This window comes from Opisthorchis viverrini, assembly GCF_000715545.1.
Source record: "Opisthorchis viverrini unplaced genomic scaffold opera_v5_100, whole genome shotgun sequence".
Taxonomy (NCBI): domain Eukaryota; kingdom Metazoa; phylum Platyhelminthes; class Trematoda; order Opisthorchiida; family Opisthorchiidae; genus Opisthorchis; species Opisthorchis viverrini.
In genome coordinates, this window is record NW_008751756.1 from 6,428 (window position 1) to 28,445 (window position 22,018).

General features: G+C 45.1%; 1 protein-coding gene across 1 annotated transcript in view; it reads right to left on the minus strand.

Annotated features, from left to right (window-relative positions):
- Nucleotides 1-5,705: 5,705 nt before the first annotated feature.
- T265_05335 (hypothetical protein) overlaps nt 5,706-22,018 on the minus strand; it is a gene marked incomplete at both ends in the record, with an annotated part of 31,794 nt that continues 15,481 nt past the window's right edge. The window contains 9 exons of the mRNA XM_009170326.1: nt 5,706-5,910; nt 11,792-12,183; nt 12,879-13,003; nt 16,016-16,258; nt 16,902-18,975; nt 19,885-20,186; nt 21,025-21,252; nt 21,295-21,335; nt 21,373-21,914. Coding sequence (XP_009168590.1) covers nt 18,826-18,975; nt 19,885-20,186; nt 21,025-21,252; nt 21,295-21,335; nt 21,373-21,914 — 1,263 coding nt within the window. The remainder of the gene's footprint in view (nt 5,911-11,791; nt 12,184-12,878; nt 13,004-16,015; nt 16,259-16,901; nt 18,976-19,884; nt 20,187-21,024; nt 21,253-21,294; nt 21,336-21,372; nt 21,915-22,018) is intronic.

Sequence of the window (22,018 nt, forward strand, 5' to 3'; positions counted from 1 at the left end):
CGCTCGAAACGTTCTGCTTTCAGTGCTCCTGCTCTTCACATTAAGCATACCGGCTTTTAGGGAGTGCATGCGATCTGACCTAATACATTTCGAGTAACAGAGAATAAACAAGAACAAGGAACTTTACGCGTAAAACCGAGGCTAGGAAATATCCTTCTTGTGTGGGCCACCAGAGCAATCGTGCTCAATTAAAGGGGTGGTGATTTATTCGCTCGGTTACATAAATAAACTATACATGGCAAGACTCCTCGCGTGATATCACGAAAAAATCGTTCAGCTGCACTCTTGCGGTGCCTAGTTACCATGCCACCCAAAGGAAACACGAGGGCTGGGATACTGCCAGAGTGCCCGGACCTAGACAAGACAAGTCGAGAGGCAGAGATCCGGTTCGAATCACGGACCTCCCGGTCAGTAAATTCGCGCTCTAACCACTGAGCCATCTCGCCCCACATACGATACGACAGGCCGATAGAATCTCGGCTAATTCAGCAAGGCAATCCCGTCAACGCATCAATTTTTCACCCCTTGAAACGCACTTACTTATTTCAGTGACTTGCAGAATCCAAACAACCTATTTCATCACAGAATTGCTGGGTTTCCATATTATTCCTGATGTGCAACCTGCAGGGGGCAATGGCCTAAACATTTATTGATTACCCACGTGATTGAAGACACATCAGGTGGCACTTGTCCCGAATAACTTGGTTTCATCATTGGATGGAGGTGTTTCGCGCCCCAGCACCGCATTTCTAATGCTCCACGACTCGCAACATCTCTCCAACAGTTAATTGGAAAAGATATCCCGAATCGGAATTAATAAAAACTTCTCGTGGTTATTCAGTAGACAAGCGAGCCGATACAAAGAACTGAGACGTATAGTTTGGATAGAATGAGCTGATGGGACACGAATAGAGTTCTGAAATACAATCCAAGTTCAAGATGAAAGTTTGACGCAGCATCTTCTAGCTGGTGACGAATGTTTCCTCGAACTGGCAACACGTCCGCCGCCTTTTGTCTAAATTCCCTTTGTGCCTTTACAGTTACTTTTTTTCAAATCACTATTTCTCACCTTCACATTGGTAGATCATCCTAGTGGATGCACTTTCTACCCACACTATGCAAAACTGTTGGTTTCAGAGACGAACACCACTTGGGCATTTGCATGACCAAGTTTCCAGGAAACTTTATGAGCTGAAAACCTGCTGCCATTGCTAACACAAATGTAGCAGACCAATTGTGGGGAGATTGGCTACTATCTGGCGGGCTGAGAATGGTACACTATAACCATACCACAATGACCGAGCTACTAGTCAAAATAAGCCATAAACCACCCTAAGTAATATGAAGAAGACCGTAGTCAGATCAAAATTATTCCACGCTCTGGAGTTATGTACAAATTTGAGGGTGATAAAAGGTGCTGAGAACTGCAAGTTAAACTGAGTGGTAAAAATAATGAGCCGGTCGGCCTAGAACACACATGAACAGAAAAAGACTGTTCGAATGCTGCCCGTTTGTTGGTCATACTGTGTCGTCATCTTCACTTGATTCGCTGCCAACAGGTAAGGGAATTTCTTCCAAGTTCGAAGAGACCGCCTTTGAAGGTGTGGTTGGAACATAGCCATGGATTGAAATCGGTGCAGTGTAAGGAGTAGAAGTGTAGTCTGCGTCCAATCCGTTGTCAGACTCCACAACGGGTTGCGGGCTGTAAGCCTCAACACATGTGTCCAACTTGGGCTGAGGCGACAATTTGCACGACTCTGTTGTGGAAAAATTATAAACCGCATCTTCCGCATCATCGTCTTCTTGGATATCTTCAAGATAGACTTCTTCTGGATTTCGAACGGCTCCGCCAGTCTGATATTCATATTGTGTGTGCGGGTCATTAACAGATGTCTGATTTTGTGGAGACATGCAAGAACTACTTAGAGGATCATATTCAGTAGTGTCGGCTGATATACCAGAACATTCTGAAAGGAGCCAACTGGCATTAGGATCGGGCAAATGGGTGGCAGGCGGTGGCTGATCATATCGTGAATCCACGTCTTCCACATCAGCAAGCACCTGAGAACCTGCCTTTCCTTCGCCATCCACAGCAGAACGCTCATCATTGTCGTCTTCTTCTTCCTCATCCTCCTCCTCCTCCTCCAGCGCATTTTTTGCTTCAAGCTGAGAGGACAATTCGGAAAGACAGTAAGAGGCGCGTCCAAGGAGTAGGGCATTAGGATTTACTAGATCCAACATGGCACAAAGAAGTTCTGTTTGAGGGTTAGAGAAGAGGGCCTGTTTCGGTTGGACGGCAGCTTGTTGTTGCAAGCTCAGTGGTACGCCGCCCGAAAGCAGCCCGTTTGCCTCGTTTGGTTTGTAGGCAGGGGCGGTTCGTTCGAAGTTGTCGGGTATGGCAAACTCGTTACCGAAAGTCTCGTGTAGAGCGCGAATTTCCTCGGAAGTTACAGAGAAGTCGCACCTTGAGAAAGGATGGAACAAAGTAAACGGAGGTGGTGAGCCTGGTATGTAAATTAGGATCACGATGTCAAGACTGTTGTTGAACCCTGCAAAGTGAGTCGTAGTCCGGCGACTAACTACTCCAGTATAACTAATGCCATCTTCGGCTGTTGTATGTCAGCAAACAAACGAACAAGCAACAAACTGCCTACAAGAGAGGATCCATAGTCTACAAGAATGATATGTATAAAGCATGAAACAGTCCATAAAACGGACGACCAGTGAGCGCACAACAGTGCAGCCTTATCAAGGAATGAACAAGCGAATGGAAGACAGAAAGAGGAGGGGTATCCTAAGAGTTCTGGTCGGCAATGAGCATCTGGGTAGGGTCAAAACCTGATACGAGTGACTAGAGGAGTGAAGGTAGATCGGACCACTGTACAGTTGTGAGTGCGACAGAGAACCAGTTCAACAGAGTATTCAACAGGATGGTGATAAGGAACTATGGAGGGAGGCTATATTTAGACGGTGAGAGGGTACACAGACAGCTGTTCAGAATCACTCACACCCACGCTTACTCACCGAATATTGCCTAGGAGTGAGATATATAAAAGAGATCACCTCAAATATGACAGCGATATTCTATGACGAGTTGGGTAGGAGACGTGCATCGTAGAAGCTGGTATGAGGCGGGAATAGGTACGAGGGTTAAAAGAGGAGTAAGGCCCTCTGAAGGCTTAGATAGCACTTATTTCCACCTTCGGGAACCAACTGAGGTTGCTCAAAAAGGACACAACAAGAAGCTAATAGTAGGATGATTGAGGGATACGATCAAAATCAATGAAGAAAAGGAAGCTGACAAAGGAAGGCCGTTCAGACGTGGACAGAGAGAAACATACGCGGATTTGTTGGGGTTGAATTTCATCGCGTTCAATCAGAAATGTCTGTAACATCGGGTGTCATGCGATCATCAAAAATCCTAAATGAAGCATACCCTAGGACAGAAAAGGGTTCAAAAATGTTGTGAGAGATGCATTGTTAAAAAACGGCCTTAATGCAACCAAAAATAGAATGGAACAATTAGATCAATGTGGAAAAAACCCCAGGGAGCACTTGCATCGGTCTTGTAGATTCTAAAGAAGGCCGTCAAAACGGACCGGAACTGACGGATGTATGTGTGTGCGTGTGTGTGTGGAGGGGGGTCAACCCAGTTCCGAAAGTCTGGATGCGGTTCGTATAGTATCGGTCTGTAAACACAAGGTCGTTTCTACTGGATCAGAAAGCTTCGAGACATTAGGGCATAACAGTTCAGTTTACCATGAGACTCCACTTCAGATAACTGCAACTGTGGTAAGTCAACGGTAGAGTAATGGTGCCTGAACCCTCATTAGTGACCGCACAAGAGGCTGTTAACTTTCAGATCACGGTGTTTGACTAAGGTTGATTACCACTTTGGACAATATGTTGGTTGTTTTGAAGGGCTTTGGAATTGGATGTGGCGTGAGGAAACAAATCGGATGAAGTGAAAAGATGAAATATGGTTGGAGCGAATCCCGGAGCACAGGTACGTAGCGGAATAGGGGGCGGGGAGTACTGCGGACTAGGAAGACTAGAAGTGACTAATGACATGGACAAACAAATCCAGTTGAGTTCCTGGGCATGGGGAATAAGTCTGAAGCTAGAGTGGAACACAGGTTGGATATGAAATTGTGCAATCTGAAACAAAAGGTTGAGCGAACATTCCAGACTTTTTTTAAGGGAGCATCATAGAACCTCATTGGAGTCGCGAACAGAAGGATAGGATACTACCTTTGCGAGATTCCAGAAATACAAACTTCCGGAAAATTTACTAGACAGATGATCAGACGTGCGACTGACGAACCTATCCTTGGTGTTGTGGATGATGGTAATACAGAAGTTGGGCTCCGTAACATAGTCCAAGAGGGATGAAGGAGTGAAAATATCCACTTTTATATATTCAGGCGTTTCTTCTAACAGCAATATTAAAGCATTATAAAGATGAATTTTCACCTAGTTCAGAAAATTGGGGCCTAAGAGAAATGTATTACTGGAGACACTTGTGGGGTACCGAGTGAAATTTTTTTGAGACTCGGCAGTCCCTGACAGAAGCCGGGAACTCGTCGCATTTCACTTCAACCAGCAGACAGGTAGTATCAGAAAAAGGGGCGAAAAGGAAGTAAGAGACAGCGGAAGTGAAGCGAAAACAAGCAGTGACACAACTATCAGAAGAGCCGATGAGGGATAGAGCAGTCAGCCGAATAAAATAAATCATGGGTGATTTGGACAAGGTACAGGGTCTGTGGTGAGTTAACGTTGCGGTACGCTACTCGCGCGGGAAAAGAAACCATAAAAAGTCGTCCTTCAAGGCCATCTGATGATGATAGGAAAACTTTGGGCTAAAACTTTGATAATCAACTAAAAAACGATGGAAGGAGGTAAAAGAAGACGAACAGTAAGTTCATACAGTCAGGATAATGAGCTTCCATGCCTAAAATGGAAGCAATAACGTAAGGGGATCCGTGAGACTACTGTGACCGGATATACGAAACAGGGGGAGAAGACGATAAAAGCTGATGAAATGGGCTAATGTTACTTTTCAAGATGAAGTACGCAATAGGGGGTTCGAACCGGTTGGAACGGGGAGATTTCACTGTGTTGCGTGCATTCATGTTAGTTTGATGGACTAGAGACTGACATGCGAAATCAGGGACTTGGAGTAGCCAGCCATATAGGACTGTTGTAAGCTGGACGACAGTACTTTTCTGAGAGCTGGGCTAAGCCACAAAATACTTGTGAAGACGAATACTTGACTGGCGTATGAGGTTGGTGAGTGAGGATCCCTTCAGAATATTTGGAGTTTCAACTCAGTCCAACTAATACCAAAAGACAAAATGGAAAGCTGACTAGCAAACGATGGCTCCATGCTCGGTCCTTGCTGGTGATCACCGTTTATCATCGGCAGTGACTGGGGATACCCTAACATAACAGCAAACGGAAGTAACTTGATAGTGCCGTCTAGAAATCTTATATGCTCTTTTCGTAACAAATCTATGCGTGGATAACGAACCTCTCCTGTGCCGTTTTCTCTGGTAGAATACAGGGAACTCGGGAAGTAGTCATCAAATGGTTAGTTGAGCGCAGAATACACAGCCATTCGGGATCAAGAAAGAGTCCAGTGGAATCCTCCTCTGATTGTTTATCTGCCTCTGGATCTGTCACGGCCGAATCGTCCATCGAGGGATTGCAAACCGGCTCAGGAAGTGAGGACTTCAATGCAATACTAACAATGAATGATGCATCACAAGTGTCCACATCATCCAACTGCAAGGAAGAATCTGGCGACGGATTCTGTGGATCAATGTCCATGAATCGAATGTAGTCTCGTTTTGCAAGACATTTATCGAGAGCCAAGAAACGAGTCTGTCTCAACTGACCGTGAGAATAATCCTGCAGAAAGGGGTTGCAAATGAAGAGTTAGATAGATGCAACTGTCATCAACGGCAAGCAGACGTTGGAGAAACCAGTAAAGGACCCTTTTTAAAAGAGAATACTCCGTCTCAACTGAAGAATAATCCTGCAGAAAGGGGTTGCAAATGAAGAGTTAGATAGATGCAACTGTCATCAACGGCAAGCAGACGTTGGAGAGGAGAATAAAGGACCCTTTTTAAAAGAGAATACTCCGTACTTCGTGTTAGGTTGTCAGTTCAGCTTCCGTAAGACTAAAGCAACTACCCACGGTATCCTTTTCCTCTGCAAGTCAAAGAATCCAGTGATAAGAGGAAGCTTATCTATACGATAGAGATGTGCATTCGCGGATATTTCTTATTGCGAACCCTAAATGAACGGTATGACCGCTAGTGAGTTTTGGGGATGAACGTCGGACAAGCAAGATACGCTGATGCTGATCGGCTACAGGGCTCAGCTCTACCACAATAGAGTGCACAATGGGATAGGGTCGATTTGCACAAACCTAAATGTGAACACCGATGTTTACCGAGTCATGTGGTGAAATAACTGACCACTATTGGTTGAGTTAGCCCGAAACGAACACCATCAATTAGTCCGCATATTCATCCGCGAATTCGGCGAATTGCGTGAGAACACAACTTTGCAAGCAAGGCCATCATTGAACAAAACGAGCATACAGACAAACATTTCCCTCTCCCCGCAGGATGAATCCTACGGGCCTAGAGAGGGACAAGCACACAAGCAAACGTCATGACACAACGGATCTGGAAAGATGGTTTGTGTGTCTAAAATAGCAAGAATGTGGAGTTAGGAAAAGATATTTCCTGGCATCTGGAAATGCAACAGAAGCGGTGATAGATAACGTTAAAATGCATGCGAGTTAGAGCAAACAGGCAAACGTGACCACAATTCTAGAAGGGAATCTCTGAAATACGGGCAATTTTGGATCGAGTTCCAAGCATGACATCCATGCCCAGTTGGAGCACGTGCCCTCAATCTGCAATCTGTCAGGTCACTTCCCTTCGCTGGTTGGTGTCACAAATGAGGATAATTTCCTCATTCTCCGAAAAAAGATGGGGCGAATCAGGTAGGACGAAAACCTAACAAAGAATGGAGCAGGAATCGTACAAGATGCACTATAGTGGGCCGCTTTGTTGGACAGACAAATCAGTGAGCTAGAAGAATGACAGATAGGCTACAGCACATGTACCAGCGACGAATTGCATGAGCTGCACACCTGTCGTTTACAGCGACACGCAAGAAACCACAAACCCTACCATGTAAGTTGGAGTAGTTAATTCTCTCATTCCGAAATTTTGTTAACGCGACGCGGACCTTGTCTCCACACTGTGATCATTACTGAAAATTGAGCTGTGGGTAATTATTCTATTAATTCTTCTTGTAATTACTGAGCAACGGACTCCAATCTCCAACTTTCTCTCGTCCTCACACTTGTAACTATTGCTTTACAGCAACCAGTAGTGTTGTTTTCTTCGGTATAAAACGGATGATTTCAAAACTTAGTTTGATNTGATGAAATGGGCTGATGTTACTTTTCAAGATGAAGTACGCAATAGGGGGTTCGAACCGGTTGGAACGGGGAGATTTCACTGTGTTGCGTGCATTCATGTTAGTTTGATGGACTAGAGACTGACATGCGAAATCAGGGACTTGGAGTAGCCAGCCATATAGGACTGTTGTAAGCTGGACGACAGTACTTTTCTGAGAGCTGGGCTAAGCCACAAAATACTTGTGAAGACGAATACTTGACTGGCGTATGAGGTTGGTGAGTGAGGATCCCTTCAGAATATTTGGAGTTTCAACTCAGTCCAACTAATACCAAAAGACAAAATGGAAAGCTGACTAGCAAACGATGGCTCCATGCTCGGTCCTTGCTGGTGATCACCGTTTATCATCGGCAGTGACTGGGGATACCCTAACATAACAGCAAACGGAAGTAACTTGATAGTGCCGTCTAGAAATCTTATATGCTCTTTTCGTAACAAATCTATGCGTGGATAACGAACCTCTCCTGTGCCGTTTTCTCTGGTAGAATACAGGGAACTCGGGAAGTAGTCATCAAATGGTTAGTTGAGCGCAGAATACACAGCCATTCGGGATCAAGAAAGAGTCCAGTGGAATCCTCCTCTGATTGTTTATCTGCCTCTGGATCTGTCACGGCCGAATCGTCCATCGAGGGATTGCAAACCGGCTCAGGAAGTGAGGACTTCAATGCAATACTAACAATGAATGATGCATCACAAGTGTCCACATCATCCAACTGCAAGGAAGAATCTGGCGACGGATTCTGTGGATCAATGTCCATAAATCGAATGTAGTCTCGTTTTGCAAGACATTTATCGAGAGCCAAGAAACGAGTCTGTCTCAACTGACCGTGAGAATAATCCTGCAGAAAGGGATTGCAAATGAAGAGTTAGATAGATAGATGCAACTGTCATCAAGGGCAAGCAGATATTGGAAAAACCAGTAAAGGACCCTTTTTAAAAGAGAATACTCCGTACTTCGTGTTAGGTTGTCAGTTCAGCTTCCGTAAGACTAAAGCAACTACCCACGGTATCCTTTTCCTCTGCAAGTCAAAGAATCCAGTGATAAGAGGAAGCTTATCTATACGATAGAGATGTGCATTCGCGGATATTTCTTATTGCGAACCCTAAATGAACGGTATGACCGCTAGTGAGTTTTGGGGATGAACGTCGGACAAGCAAGATACGCTGATGCTGATCGGCTACAGGGCTCAGCTCTACCACAATAGAGTGCACAATGGGATAGGGTCGATTTGCACAAACCTAAATGTGAACACCGATGTTTACCGAGTCATGTGGTGAAATAACTGACCACTATTGGTTGAGTTAGCCCGAAACGAACACCATCAATTAGTCCGCATATTCATCCGCGAATTCGGCGAATTGCGTGAGAACACAACTTTGCAAGCAAGGCCATCATTGAACAAAACGAGCATACAGACAAACATTTCCCTCTCCCCGCAGGATGAATCCTACGGGCCTAGAGAGGGACAAGCACACAAGCAAACGTCATGACACAACGGATCTGGAAAGATGGTTTGTGTGTCTAAAATAGCAAGAATGTGGAGTTAGGAAAAGATATTTCCTGGCATCTGGAAATGCAACAGAAGCGGTGATAGATAACGTTAAAATGCATGCGAGTTAGAGCAAACAGGCAAACGTGACCACAATTCTAGAAGGGAATCTCTGAAATACGGGCAATTTTGGATCGAGTTCCAAGCATGACATCCATGCCCAGTTGGAGCACGTGCCCTCAATCTGCAATCTGTCAGGTCACTTCCCTTCGCTGGTTGGTGTCACAAATGAGGATAATTTCCTCATTCTCCGAAAAAAGATGGGGCGAATCAGGTAGGACGAAAACCTAACAAAGAATGGAGCAGGAATCGTACAAGATGCACTATAGTGGGCCGCTTTGTTGGACAGACAAATCAGTGAGCTAGAAGAATGACAGATAGGCTACAGCACATGTACCAGCGACGAATTGCATGAGCTGCACACCTGTCGTTTACAGCGACACGCAAGAAACCACAAGCCCTACCATGTAAGTTGGAGTAGTTAATTCTCTCATTCCGAAATTTTGTTAACGCGACGCGGACCTTGTCTCCACACTGTGATCATTACTGAAAATTGAGCTGTGGGTAATTATTCTATTAATTCTTCTTGTAATTACTGAGCAACGGACTCCAATCTCCAACTTTCTCTCGTCCTCACACTTGTAACTATTGCTTTACAGCAACCAGTAGTGTTGTTTTCTTCGGTATAAAACGGATGATTTCAAAACTTAGTTTGATGAATGTCCTACCACAAGAATACAGTGAGACCTGCCGACAGTAACCAGTAAGGAATGGATTCAACGCAGACGACGGTGAATTACGATGTTCTAATGTTCTTGATAACTCAGCAGTAAGTCACACAGAAAATTAGTTAGTGTCACAGAAAAACCGTTAAGAATGCAGCGGATATCTTCCGGGCTCTTCGGAAACATGTAATACCTCATTTGTGCGCGCGCCTGAAACCGTGAATTAAGGAAAGGGCTACAACCTTTGTCAAAATGCACGCGAATTTAATGCGTGCGCGTTTCGAAAAATTCGAAACACCGAAGCATCTTTATGAATCTCACAAATAAGGCAGAACAAATGAGCACCACCAATAGATTTACCTTATTTTCCGACTGAGAGGTGCATAAACAAAGTGAGTTATTTGAAGATATCAACTTATCAGTGAACACATTTGCACGCGGAGACTGACGTCGAAGGATTCCTATGGAATTTTCGGGTGCTTGAGGAATACACTGACGCTTCAAGTATTTTCCAATTTTTACAATTTACGCGTGGAGGCACGTGATAGAAGCACATAAAGGAAGATATATTCCGTGTCAGACTACAATGTACACTGGAGGTGACTTCAGTATATGTCGGTGGAAGGAGGAAACGTTTACCTGGACAAGTATAGAGGCATCGAGTGCCTTTTAGAGTACCACATAAGTTACAGAAAATTACGCCTCCATACACTGTGTGCAATGGGGTCAGTCAAGTCTTCCACCGTGGAACCAATCGTCTTTATGGTGAACTTTGTCCCATCCCACATTCAGTTCTTGAGAAAAAAGTTGATCCCTATTTCCATGATTTGACATACCAAGCTCCAGTTGAGTGACTCAGATCCAGCAAATGTATGTCCTGATTTTACAAAGTTTGAAATAAAGCTAACATGTTTCTGATGGAAAACATGAAGAAACAGAACCTCTTTTGTACGGCCTCGTAGGGGTTGCAAACCTAGGATTCTCGCAATTGTTGGAGGCATTAAAGCATTAGGAATGGATGTAAAACGGTACGAAAGAATCTTGAAAGGAACGTTCAATTTTTGGGGGTAGAAATACCATTTTCAAGACCGTCGAAGATTCAAAGAAGAATTTATGAGAGTACAATCCATCTCTTCTCGTATAAAAGGTGTACGAGCTGAAACAGCGAATGCAGGAAAGCTTCTCAGACTTGTACGAGACGCAGAAAGATATCCGACTGCTTGAAAATCTAATAAATGTGATTTGGAGGACCTTGACATTGGAACACAGTAGACTTATGAGCCAGATGGTATTCTGAAACAGAAATATGGGAAAGAATACCTCTGCGGATTTTTCTAGTGATTATTGTGCATTCAAATAGTTTGCCTTCGTGGAATGGTAGCTGTGTTCGGAATAAGGCACTCGTGTGAACAGACTTCCAAAAATGGAAAATGTGAAAACACGTTACCGCACTGGTTCGAACAATAACGGTCTATGAGCGGTTCTTATGACTGGAACTACCTACTTGATCGCAGATTCCACATGAAACTGGTGAAGGATTTCGTGGTTATTGTGTTACCAGGCCGTTTTTTTGGAGAGATCTATCAATGGAAGTCAGTATATGTCAGTATGCAATGCGTACACCACTCTGTAGATAAAGTTTGTTCTGCTTGATACTATTTCAGCTCCAATCCAGTGCGGGGTTGCAGTGACGATGTCACCTCAATTGGTGATGAAACGTTTGCCATCCAACTGCCAAACTCGGTGAATAGACCAACAACCAAGCAGTGCAACCGAGCTACCTATATGCCACAACATTACAGCCCCTTCAACTAAGTTCAGAGTCAGACGCGATCACTGATAAGGAAAAAGAGTGGTTGATAAACTATGAGTAATACGTGATTGAGGACCCATGACGACAACATCAAAAAGGCAGACAAACGACAAAAGTATAACCGAATTGGAATCAAACTTCTGTTTCATGTAGCCCATTGGAAGTGTTGAGAAATGAACTGAAATTCATCTGAAGGAAGCTTACCAGGTGTTGAACGACTGCAGCGAATTGGCAATGCAAATGTGCAGAGAACCAGTATCTGGGTCGTAGACGACACAGGAGCTGTTCCGCCGGTGGGCTGCCCAAAGCGTCCTCCCGAATCTCTTCCGCAAAGTGTGGCTTGTAGCGAATTAGGGCTCTGGAGTTGCCGTAGTGATAGATACCACGTGGCCAATCATGACTGAGCACTATGTCCACGGGTCGACGGATTTGACCTAATCGAAAAACCTCTAGATTGCGAACATGGTACACTGATCTTTTGGATGATTCGGAGTATGGAGGGTGCTCGTAGTGCCCCATTGTGTAGTCGTGTTGCTTATAGATACCCGAGAGGCCTGCTATCCTCAGACCTCCGAACTGGACAACACCGGCATATCCTAATGAAGGGTGAAGCGTATATAAGGGGCAAAACGTTATATCCGAATCAAAGGACATTTAGAAGCAAGTGCCAATGCAGAAGAGATGAGCAAAAAGCAAAAGGGTGTTACAAGGAATCTGAAAATCTGTACAGAAGTACTGTAAGTGGACTCTCTGGATGAACGAGTACACGGTGAAGTGCATCACTGGAATGTGTTACCATTGTTTTAACGGAGTTAACACCCACCGCTGAGTTACACTATAATAGTACTTCGTTATACGTGGAAATGGATGGCAATCAGTCCATCTGCTGCCCAAGGAGGAAGATGTATCCCGAAATCCTGGATGACCGACATTTGCAACCAAGTCGCTCAGCTCGGCAAGAAAGTCAGCGCACATTTCTTGACACCACGAAGCCTCGCAACCGGTGGATGTGCGTTGCTCAAGTTGCTTAGCCTGTACTGGGTTCTCTTGATCCGACTTACCGCTTGCTTCATATCTGTTTAGTTGCTATTTTACTCTTGTGGTTCTATTAGCTTGTTGTCTGCTCAACTGCGTTCAAACAACACGAGACACTGTAATCGCAAGCCGCATTTAGAGCCAATAAGTATGTGTAGCACGAAGCATCCGCTGCCGGAAACGAACTCGTGGTAGGCATCTCACCAAAGAAACAAGAAGGATGAAAACACAGGTGTCAGGTGGAATGATGACTCACCCATATACCATATGTTTGGCGCAACCCAGCCACCATAGGGCAATTCTTGTAAATATGCAGAGGCCTCGTGATTGCCACCGATGAACAGGGTCAACACTGGAGCACGTCGTTCTTCCGAATAGTATCTACAGTAAGTGAATAGTGTAGTGTAGAAGTAGAAAACGACAGAGTCGATTGGAAGCAACCCTATTATGACAACTTGCGCTAACTAGTCGAGAACGACCCAGTCCGTTAAAATATCTGAGGCCCAGGTCAAACCGTGCCCTTACAGTGCCAACGATAATAACTAAACAACATACAGTGAAGAAATGTACTCATTCGTAAACTATAGTGCTGTTGGCGAAATTCAGAGCTGAATCCCGGCGGAAATATGAGGTTCCTCAATTGAATGCGCTGTACAAAGGCCATCGGCATTCGAGATGTCGGAGCATATTTTCTTGCCGTAACACACTACTTGGAAGGTTTCTGAAGACTGTTCGACAACCCACTAGAGTCTCGACTCTCTTTGAGGTTATTAGGAGAACCGGGTCCGAACGTAACTGCCAATGGAACCTTTTTTTTCGTTGAGACAGATTTCATTGGTTGTTCTTCACTCGCCCTTAACCGATGAGCTGTATTCTTAGTATCACTTTCGACCGCTTGCACGCGACAGTGATCAGCAGAGCAGCTGGCCCTCACGTTCATTGACTTTTCTGGTTTGGCCAAGCGCACCAGGCGGTCAAGCGGCTATCCAGACCGGGGTTCACGGTAATAAGAAAGCACTAAGGGATTGTGGTCCACAACAGAGATTCATCAGGTAGACATAGCCCCGACTTTCCATCAACCTTATTCCCTGCTTGAACATCGAACTAGACGCAAATGGAGAAACATACTCATCTGCAAATTAATTCAATGTTAACAGGAAACAGCTAACTCCCAGAGGAATCTCTCGTTTATGGAACCCAACAAACGAACGTGAAGTAAAAGACCGCCCCATGTCTCAGTTGTTACGATATTCGACACATCGAAAAACAACCATTGTTTAACATACCAAGCACGATAACAAGTTGAGGCGCGGTTTTTAAAAACTACACCATGCCGTTATAGGGCATATCACATGGCTTTTGGGTTGGGCTCACATCAGTCACACAGAAAAATTATAGGTAACGTATCCAACTTGGTATTCAAGTAGAACGATGGAAGCTCGGAGACTAAACCTATCTGGTGAGCCCTAAAGAGGGCGAAACCGTTAGTGGGCTGTCAAAGAGTTTTCATTAACTTCTTGTCCATATATTGAAGTTTCAGATGGCACTTTCCTAATTCTGTCAGGTAAACTTTGCCTGCGTTCTATTCATCCAAATGAGTAAACTGCCACCGCGTGCAATCAACTACAGTGCTCTCTCTGTAATGTCCTAACTTCACTTGAAGTGAGGAAAATTCGGAAGGCAGAGTAGGAGTAATAATTTCAAGAGAAAAAAGACAATCATCCTAATCCTATGCATTGATTCTCATCACATAAAAACAGCTGAGATGACGTCCAGTCGTTTTCTTACCGAGCATGGTACATACAGAACATCCCGCCTGAGATTAGGGAAGCCACCAGGACCAAGAACCAGTTAACATGCATCACATAAATGCGGCTGTGAAGTGCGCAAGTGTCCGTCATGAATTCGGAATGCCTACCAGGCGGCTGTCCTGCGTAGAGCCAAAAACACGAGCTCAAACGATGAAGCATGCGTCAAAAACAGTACATTTGACTGCTGGACTAATATCATGCTAATCTGTACCCACAGCAGCAGCGAATGTACGTCCACACAAATGGAAAGGGTGTATCCGTGCTAGACAAAGTGGACACATTGGGCATGCATGCTTAGCCTCAGTCGAACTGCTGGAGTAGCATGAATGTGAGCGTGTCTTCACCAGTGTCAATGTGGTTGAGAGTAGTACTGTGGATCGGACGCGTGTTATTTTGTCACCCGCTAAATGTTAGTCTAATAATAGAATAGAATTGCAGTATCCTACAGAATAGTGGTGGGTACAAATTTACGGCTTGCTTAATTAATTCCATCCACCAAATTTACGCTTGCTTAATTAATTCCATCCACCTAGTCCGACGGAATAGAAGTCAAATGATTTTGGGTAAGATGTGATAGGACTATTGTTAGTACGCGAGATGTCCAGATAAGAGTGTAGGAAAGGAGTACTCGAATCCGTAGTATGGGGTTTCAAACACTCAGTAAGTGGAGTGTTTGTAAACTCTTCTGTCACAATTGACCAATGGTTATGACGTTATTCTCTAAAATCAGAACGGGTAAAAAAGGCCATCATAACTACCAGCTTAGAAGTTTGAGCTGGGCTTGTTGTATCTAAATGAGCGACGTTACGGTCTGAGGCTTCGGTGAGGTGGAACTTCTTAGCTCAGTTTGACGGAGGTCGAGGACTCGCGACAGAATTATCCTATATCTAAGAATTCTCATCATCGTAAGCTGTATTCCTTGACTATTGACGGCTTCAGCTGGCTGAACAGTGCAGCTTGGAAGGTCTGAATCGGCTGAAAAAGGACTGCGAGCTATCATCGACAGTTCCAGGGCTTTAACATGCTCTGTGCGTGGCCAGACATTTTATCCACACTCTGGTTGGAAACCTACGAATCTCATTCCAGTAGTTTGTCGTCCATGATGAGAATCGGTCACTGAATCATGCGTAAAGAAATCGAAAAAAATTCGTTCAGCTGTAACACCCTTCCGGTGCCTAGCTGCCGTGCTACTCGAAGGAAGGGATACGAAGGCTGGGATACTGCCAGGTTACCCAAGCCTAGACAAAGTGATTGGCTTTCCAGCTCTTGTAATTATAAGTCCTTTAGTTAAAGTTAAAATGGTACAGGCGGTATAGTTCAAATGATATAGATCCTACCTAAAGAAACCAAGATGAATACGGTTGCATTGGAGGACATTATATTTCGAAGACCGTACACAATCATGCGGTCGTACGAGACACGGGATCGTTACGGGAAAAGCCATTAGATGGAAGAACCGCGGTATGAAAAGAATCAGCTTTGAAAAGTCAGATGTGTCGTGCCGATCAGTACAGGCACATTTCTAAGGCTACGGGGTGGATGGACGGCGGAGTGTGAAAAAATTATGCTAAGTCGAACTCACCTCCAAAAGTCACCCATTGCATAGTACTTTGGTGGGACACTCATCCCAGACAAGTCCACCGGATTGCGTAGGGACTGAAAGTCGCCACAACAAAGGACCAAGTCAGTTTTGAACCCTCCAGCTTCCTCCGCAGCAGCAATGTCCGTGTAGACTCGATCCAATTCTCCATGAAGGCAACCGACGACGCAAACCTTCACCATTCTGATTGAATGTAAAAGTGATCAGGTCGTCTTAGGAGAATAGCTACAAAAGGCAGTAAAAAGCCCCCACTTTGATTGTAAAAGTTATGGAACACGATTTGGCCCAAGATATAAAAATACAGGTTGGTCAGCCACCCGCACACCCGATAGTCAAGAGACTGTCACCGCCTAGCTGTAACAGAAAATACGAGCCTCCACTTCATCTAGGTCTCACTTCTGCAAGCAATTTCATGTGCACTATATTAAACATTAAGTGGGACTTTAGAAAATTAACATGCTGATTGACAGTTTTAATGTGTGTCTAACTTTTGTCATAGGAAACGGACCATGAGATATCGTACGCTATAGTTTCTGTACCCTTAAATTGTCAAAGACCCAGTGAGCTCGAGCATCACCGGAAATTGAAACAAATCAGGCGTGTCACGTGTACAACTGGTTTCCAGTAGCTGTTAGAGTTGTTCGCTGGAGCAGTCTCTACCGCTGGTACCCAGGGTAACAGACAACGATACAATTTCGGGATCCATAAGTTACTCATGAGTAGGTAAATGCAAACGAATTAGAAATGACAAGCCACCGATCACTCTAGATCACCAACATCGGACAAATGTGATGATATCATGGTCACGTTGACTGGATCGGTCAAAGTGACGTTTGACGAATACCGATTGGAAATTGCACAAACTCACCTTGAAAGACGTTCGACTCACGGACAGCCGTCTGGTTGGAAGGATGCTTGTACCCTTCGCTTTTCAATGGACAGGCATCTCCGAAAGCTACTGTAAGGAAAGCGTTGGTAGGTAGTTGCTCTTAGGTAGTGTTGTTTGAAAAACGCTCGCGATTCTAATGTTTTGATGGTATTCCAATCGTATGACCGATATCTAGTGGAGAAGACTGACTTGCCAAGGATCAAGGATTCGTAAAACAATCCCTAAAAAGCTGAAATCGTAGAAACCCAGAAGACTCTTCGGTTAACCCTAAGTTGGTGAATTTAACCTAAACACTGTACAGGCGCAGACTAACGAAGAAAAGGAAACGACAATCACATTGCGGCCAAGTCCAGAGTCAGAACTCCATTCGGCGCTTCAGATGACTCTCAAAGAATGCCTGAGATCGGTAAATATATTAAGAAATGCACAAGGATGCATTATACAGACCAGAACTCTAAGCGGTAGGAATTCAAATAGCTAATGCGTCCCCGTGAAGCATGAAAAGCCGTTCCCCAACACTATATCCCTAAAATTGTCAGATTAGACTACCTTCAATGTTATAGTAGGTAAGGGCCAATCGCAACGCGTAAGAAAATCCTTCCACAAAATTTTGGCATATCCAAGTAGTACTGAACCTCGTTGTTTTGGACTTTGCATGTACTTTCGGGAGTTGTGTTGTATCCTAATGCGGTGTAATGAATGAGGTGAGTGCTCAGATGGTGTTTGCCAGTTTGTGAGAAAAATGGCGACAAAGTGGTATATATGTGAATCCCAATGGACGTGCAAATCAGGCTACAGTAGGGGGTTGTTCTGTTGTGTACTTGAGACGTGGCCTCTGCAGATACCGAAGCTGAGACGTTTCGCGGTCTTTGATAACTACTGTCAGCGACTAGAAAGCGCGTCAGTGACTTCAACCTAAGATTGTATCCAACACCGGTGGCTTAGTTATTTATTACACGTACCGAGCCATCATCTGCCGAGAAGTGTGCATTCATTTCGTGCTCAATTCGGAGTGGCGTGAACAGAGACAATCGACCTTTGACCTGGCAGAAGGGCACGAAAGCGAATCCGAAAAGTCTAGATATTGTTGGCGAGACCTGTCTCCCAACATGGGATGCGGCGACCTTCCGCGTGCTTGACTGAAGACGCCGCAATATGGGGATAGGAATTAATGTCAACTGCGTTCTCGTTGTGCGCTTCTGTTTAGACTGAATGTGCACACATCTGGGAGCTTTAACACCATGGCGACACCTTGCCTTTTATTCTTTTTTTATAATAACTTATGGTTGTGTGGCAGTAAAACATTGGTATTAAACATTGAAGTACTGTCGCTGACACTAACGGTTACTGGTGTCTCGGATAGAATGCGACCACGTGAACAAACTCAACTGGAAACCGTAGTTACTAGAGTAGTCTGCTTAAGTGGCAGGGAATTCTCAAGACAAGCAGAAAATCCACTTTGTATAACTGATATTTCCCGCGACTACTTTACTTTACTTTACTGATCAAAAGTTACTGCTGTGGTGCTAATTCTTTAAACTATTCGCCTACCCTGATCCCCGATTCATCGGAGATCGGTTCATCGTTAACTTGATATTAACGAAGATGGAGCGAAGTGACATCTAACCACCGATCCACATTGTTAGTCCAATGAAACCAGTCGCCCCCCTAAGAAATCCCATGATCACGACAGAGTGCTGAATCCTCCCCAAATAGTGAAACAGATCAGGAAATACAGAAACAAACGGAAGACGCAGCTGACCGCGTGTTCGGAAAAACATAAAAACGAGTCATTTTCAAATAATAATTTACTTTGGAAATTCATAAAAAAACAAACCAGAATCGACTGCACAACGAACAGGGAAAGAAGGATCGACACTTCAGCGTAAGGGTCAGTGGGAATCTAACGCGGATAGTCCTTGTGTGGTTGTTGTTGTTGTTGAGGATAACGTTCATCCGGACCGGCGCCCAGAAGATGCATCTCAGCAACTCGACTGGGGGTGGGACCTCCACTGAACCTACTGCGACCCGGACCGCGACCAGGTGGTGGACCCTGTCAGGGGAAATAGGGCGGGTTACTCGTTAATCTTTCTCGGGAGAAACTAATCCAATATAGAACCAGGTAACGTTCCCAAGTATTTTTTTCTCTCTGGCTCATCTAGGTCAACACCTGTATGAATACCAACGAAAAACGGCACTGCAGGACTAGATAACGAAAGAACCAACTACTTACGAAAGTACCTGTACATCCAAGACTATCGCCCAAAAACGCACTGACGATGCCACCTCGATTGGCGATGAAACGTTTGCAATCAAATTGCTCAGCCCAGCGAACAAACCAACAGCAATATATATATATATATATATATCGAAGTTGTAGATTGGTAAACTGAGAAGCGGAAAGGAGAACGAAGCTCGCTGAAGTGCGGGCCTGACACCCCGCTGGGTGCCAAGTAAACGGTCCATCCAAAACTTAGGTCTATCATCACCATCCACACATACTCCCAAAGCAATTGGCTGCCGGTGGCATTTAATATTTTCACATATTCCGAAAATGATGTGCGGTAGTATCGAAACAGCATTGCCATGCGTCCACATGGTAGCGTAACTGGTTTTTCTCCGGAAGGGATATTTATGGTCAGGGATACGAACTACCCTTTTCTCAACCCGAATTAGCCACCTAACGCCGTAGTCCGTTCAGTCCTTGAAGTTAGCTGGAAACTGGTAACCGTATCCTAGCATCAAAAGAAGCGATATTTGGTTTCCGGATTTTCGCATTGTGAGGCAATCACCGTTTATCCATAACCACGTTTTCCACAATAACGGCATGTTAACACTGTAGGAAAAGTCGGGTGTAGTAAGTTGATTGGTCAACGATAGTTACGGTCATGAGTTAACCGTGGAGACAAAGAATTACACTTATCCACCCTAAAGTGCCGCACACAAAAAGGTGAAGACTTACCGACTGGTAGCCTCCACCATAAGGCCTCATATCACCACCAACCTCAGCCCCACCGCCAGGCGGTCCGGAAAACCTGCTACCCGAACCTCCAACCCGAGATCCGGAGCCGTCAGGACGACTGCTCCAACCCCGTGGTGGTGGATTACTATCCATTGGGGCATTGTTGTTCGGAGGTGCGTTTTTGTTTGCATTGAGAGAATTAGTTATGGACGCAGCAACGGCCATTGCCGCGGCCCTGGCTGCCATTAAGCTGCTGCTGCTGAGGGAACTGCCACCGCTTCCAATACCACCAGGTCCAGGAGCTGAAGTGAAACGAGCCATCGGAGAGCCAGATCCACTGCGCGACCGTGACCTGCATAGAAAGCAAGAAAATACTGAACATTGTTAGGAGTTGAAGACAGTGTAACCTGACAGAAAACGAAGCCCGTAATGTCAGGCCGAAAGCAGTTAATGATCCAGAGGGACAGGACAAGCAAATAAGTAGTATGGTGTGTATCTGTAACAGTGATCACAAATCGATGGTTGCAAGCCAGAGGACAAAATGCGACATCCGTCTGAATTCCGAAAGCATTCAAACTCACACAAAACCAATCTGTTACTGAACGCACTCGAAGCCGTTTTTGTTCTCAAAAGTCTACAGATATGTATATGATCACCAGATAGGAATGAATTTCGGCTAAATTAGTATGTGCTGTCCCTAGAAAGTCTCATGTTACTAACACGATCAGTCGAGCGCAGTAACACTATACTTGGTTCTCAGTCTCACTTCCGCTCTCCGGGGGAATGCAGTGAGGCAGGTACTAGCATGAGTTCGAATAAATACTGCAGAAAACCCCAGACTGGTGGGTCGAAAGTTTCGTCCGTTGAATTAAGGACGGAGTGTGGAACCGATATCAAATGAAAACAATAGCTTTGAAGGGGTGAAGCGGTGATTACGTGAACGACTCATCTTACAGCCTCTCTAGCCGTTAACGGATTCTACCTAAGAATGAAGACACAATAACTCGTAGGATTGTGGCAGTACTCATATTGACCATCACGGGAGAAAGGAGATAGGCACGCGACCGATATTTCATGGTCAAGTTCTATAGCACGTACACAAATTAACGGCAGAAGCACAACTATGAAACTCTAACTTACCGTCCCCTTCGAGTACTCCGTGAAGATCCGCGTTGGACAGAGTTTGAACCAGACCCATTTTCATCAGCATTGCGAGAGCTTGAGGGTGAACGGGAGTTGGAGCGTGACCGTGAGGCACGTGATCGAGAACGCGATCGAGACCGCACACTGCGTGATCGTGAGCGGCTCGGTGATCGGGAGCGACGAGAATCAGCAGAGCGGGATCGAGACCGGGAGCGCGTGTTTGATCTACGGAATCAATCAGAAAAAGTCAAATCGGTTAAAACTAACAGGAACAAACTAATTGGCCTGGAATGTTTACATAACACGCTCTAGGAGAACAAAACACACTCGATACCAAGGAATTACCTCGAACGAGACTGCGAACGCCGAGCATCCTGCCGTACGCGAGATGCTGAGTACCCAGGTCCTCCACCTTGCGGTCGTTGAATAAGTCCATGTGGCAAATCCGGAGGTGGTTGTGACATACTTGGAGGTGGAAACTGTAGAAATGCGGGTCCAGGAAACCCAGGCGGGGCAACTCTTCCACCAGCAGGCATCAGTGGCGCTGCACCTGGCGGCGGAATAGTTATTCCGGGACCCTTTAATCCTGGAAAGGCAGTTTGCATTCCTGGCGGAGGGACGTGTGTGAGCGCCTCGGGGCCGGTACGAATTCCCTGTCCGATGGCTGCGGTTGGATAAGCAGTGATATGCGACAGATGATGCACCGGTCGAGAGTTTCCACGCGTTGTGTCCCGACTGAACGGTTTGGCGTACTCTGATTCGGGATCCAATTGTACGGCATCGTTACCTGCTGCAGACCCAGACTGAGATTCACCATCGGACACGCTGTCAGCCGCGCTACTACCACCACTATGTTTTCGGCTTCGGCGTGATGAACCGCGATCACGCTTGAAAGAAACGGGCGAAAAGTAAATTGATAAGAAGGGAAGACATTTACTCAGTACGTTAGTTACGGAAAGAAAATGAAATAACTTGGAAAACAGAGTGCTAA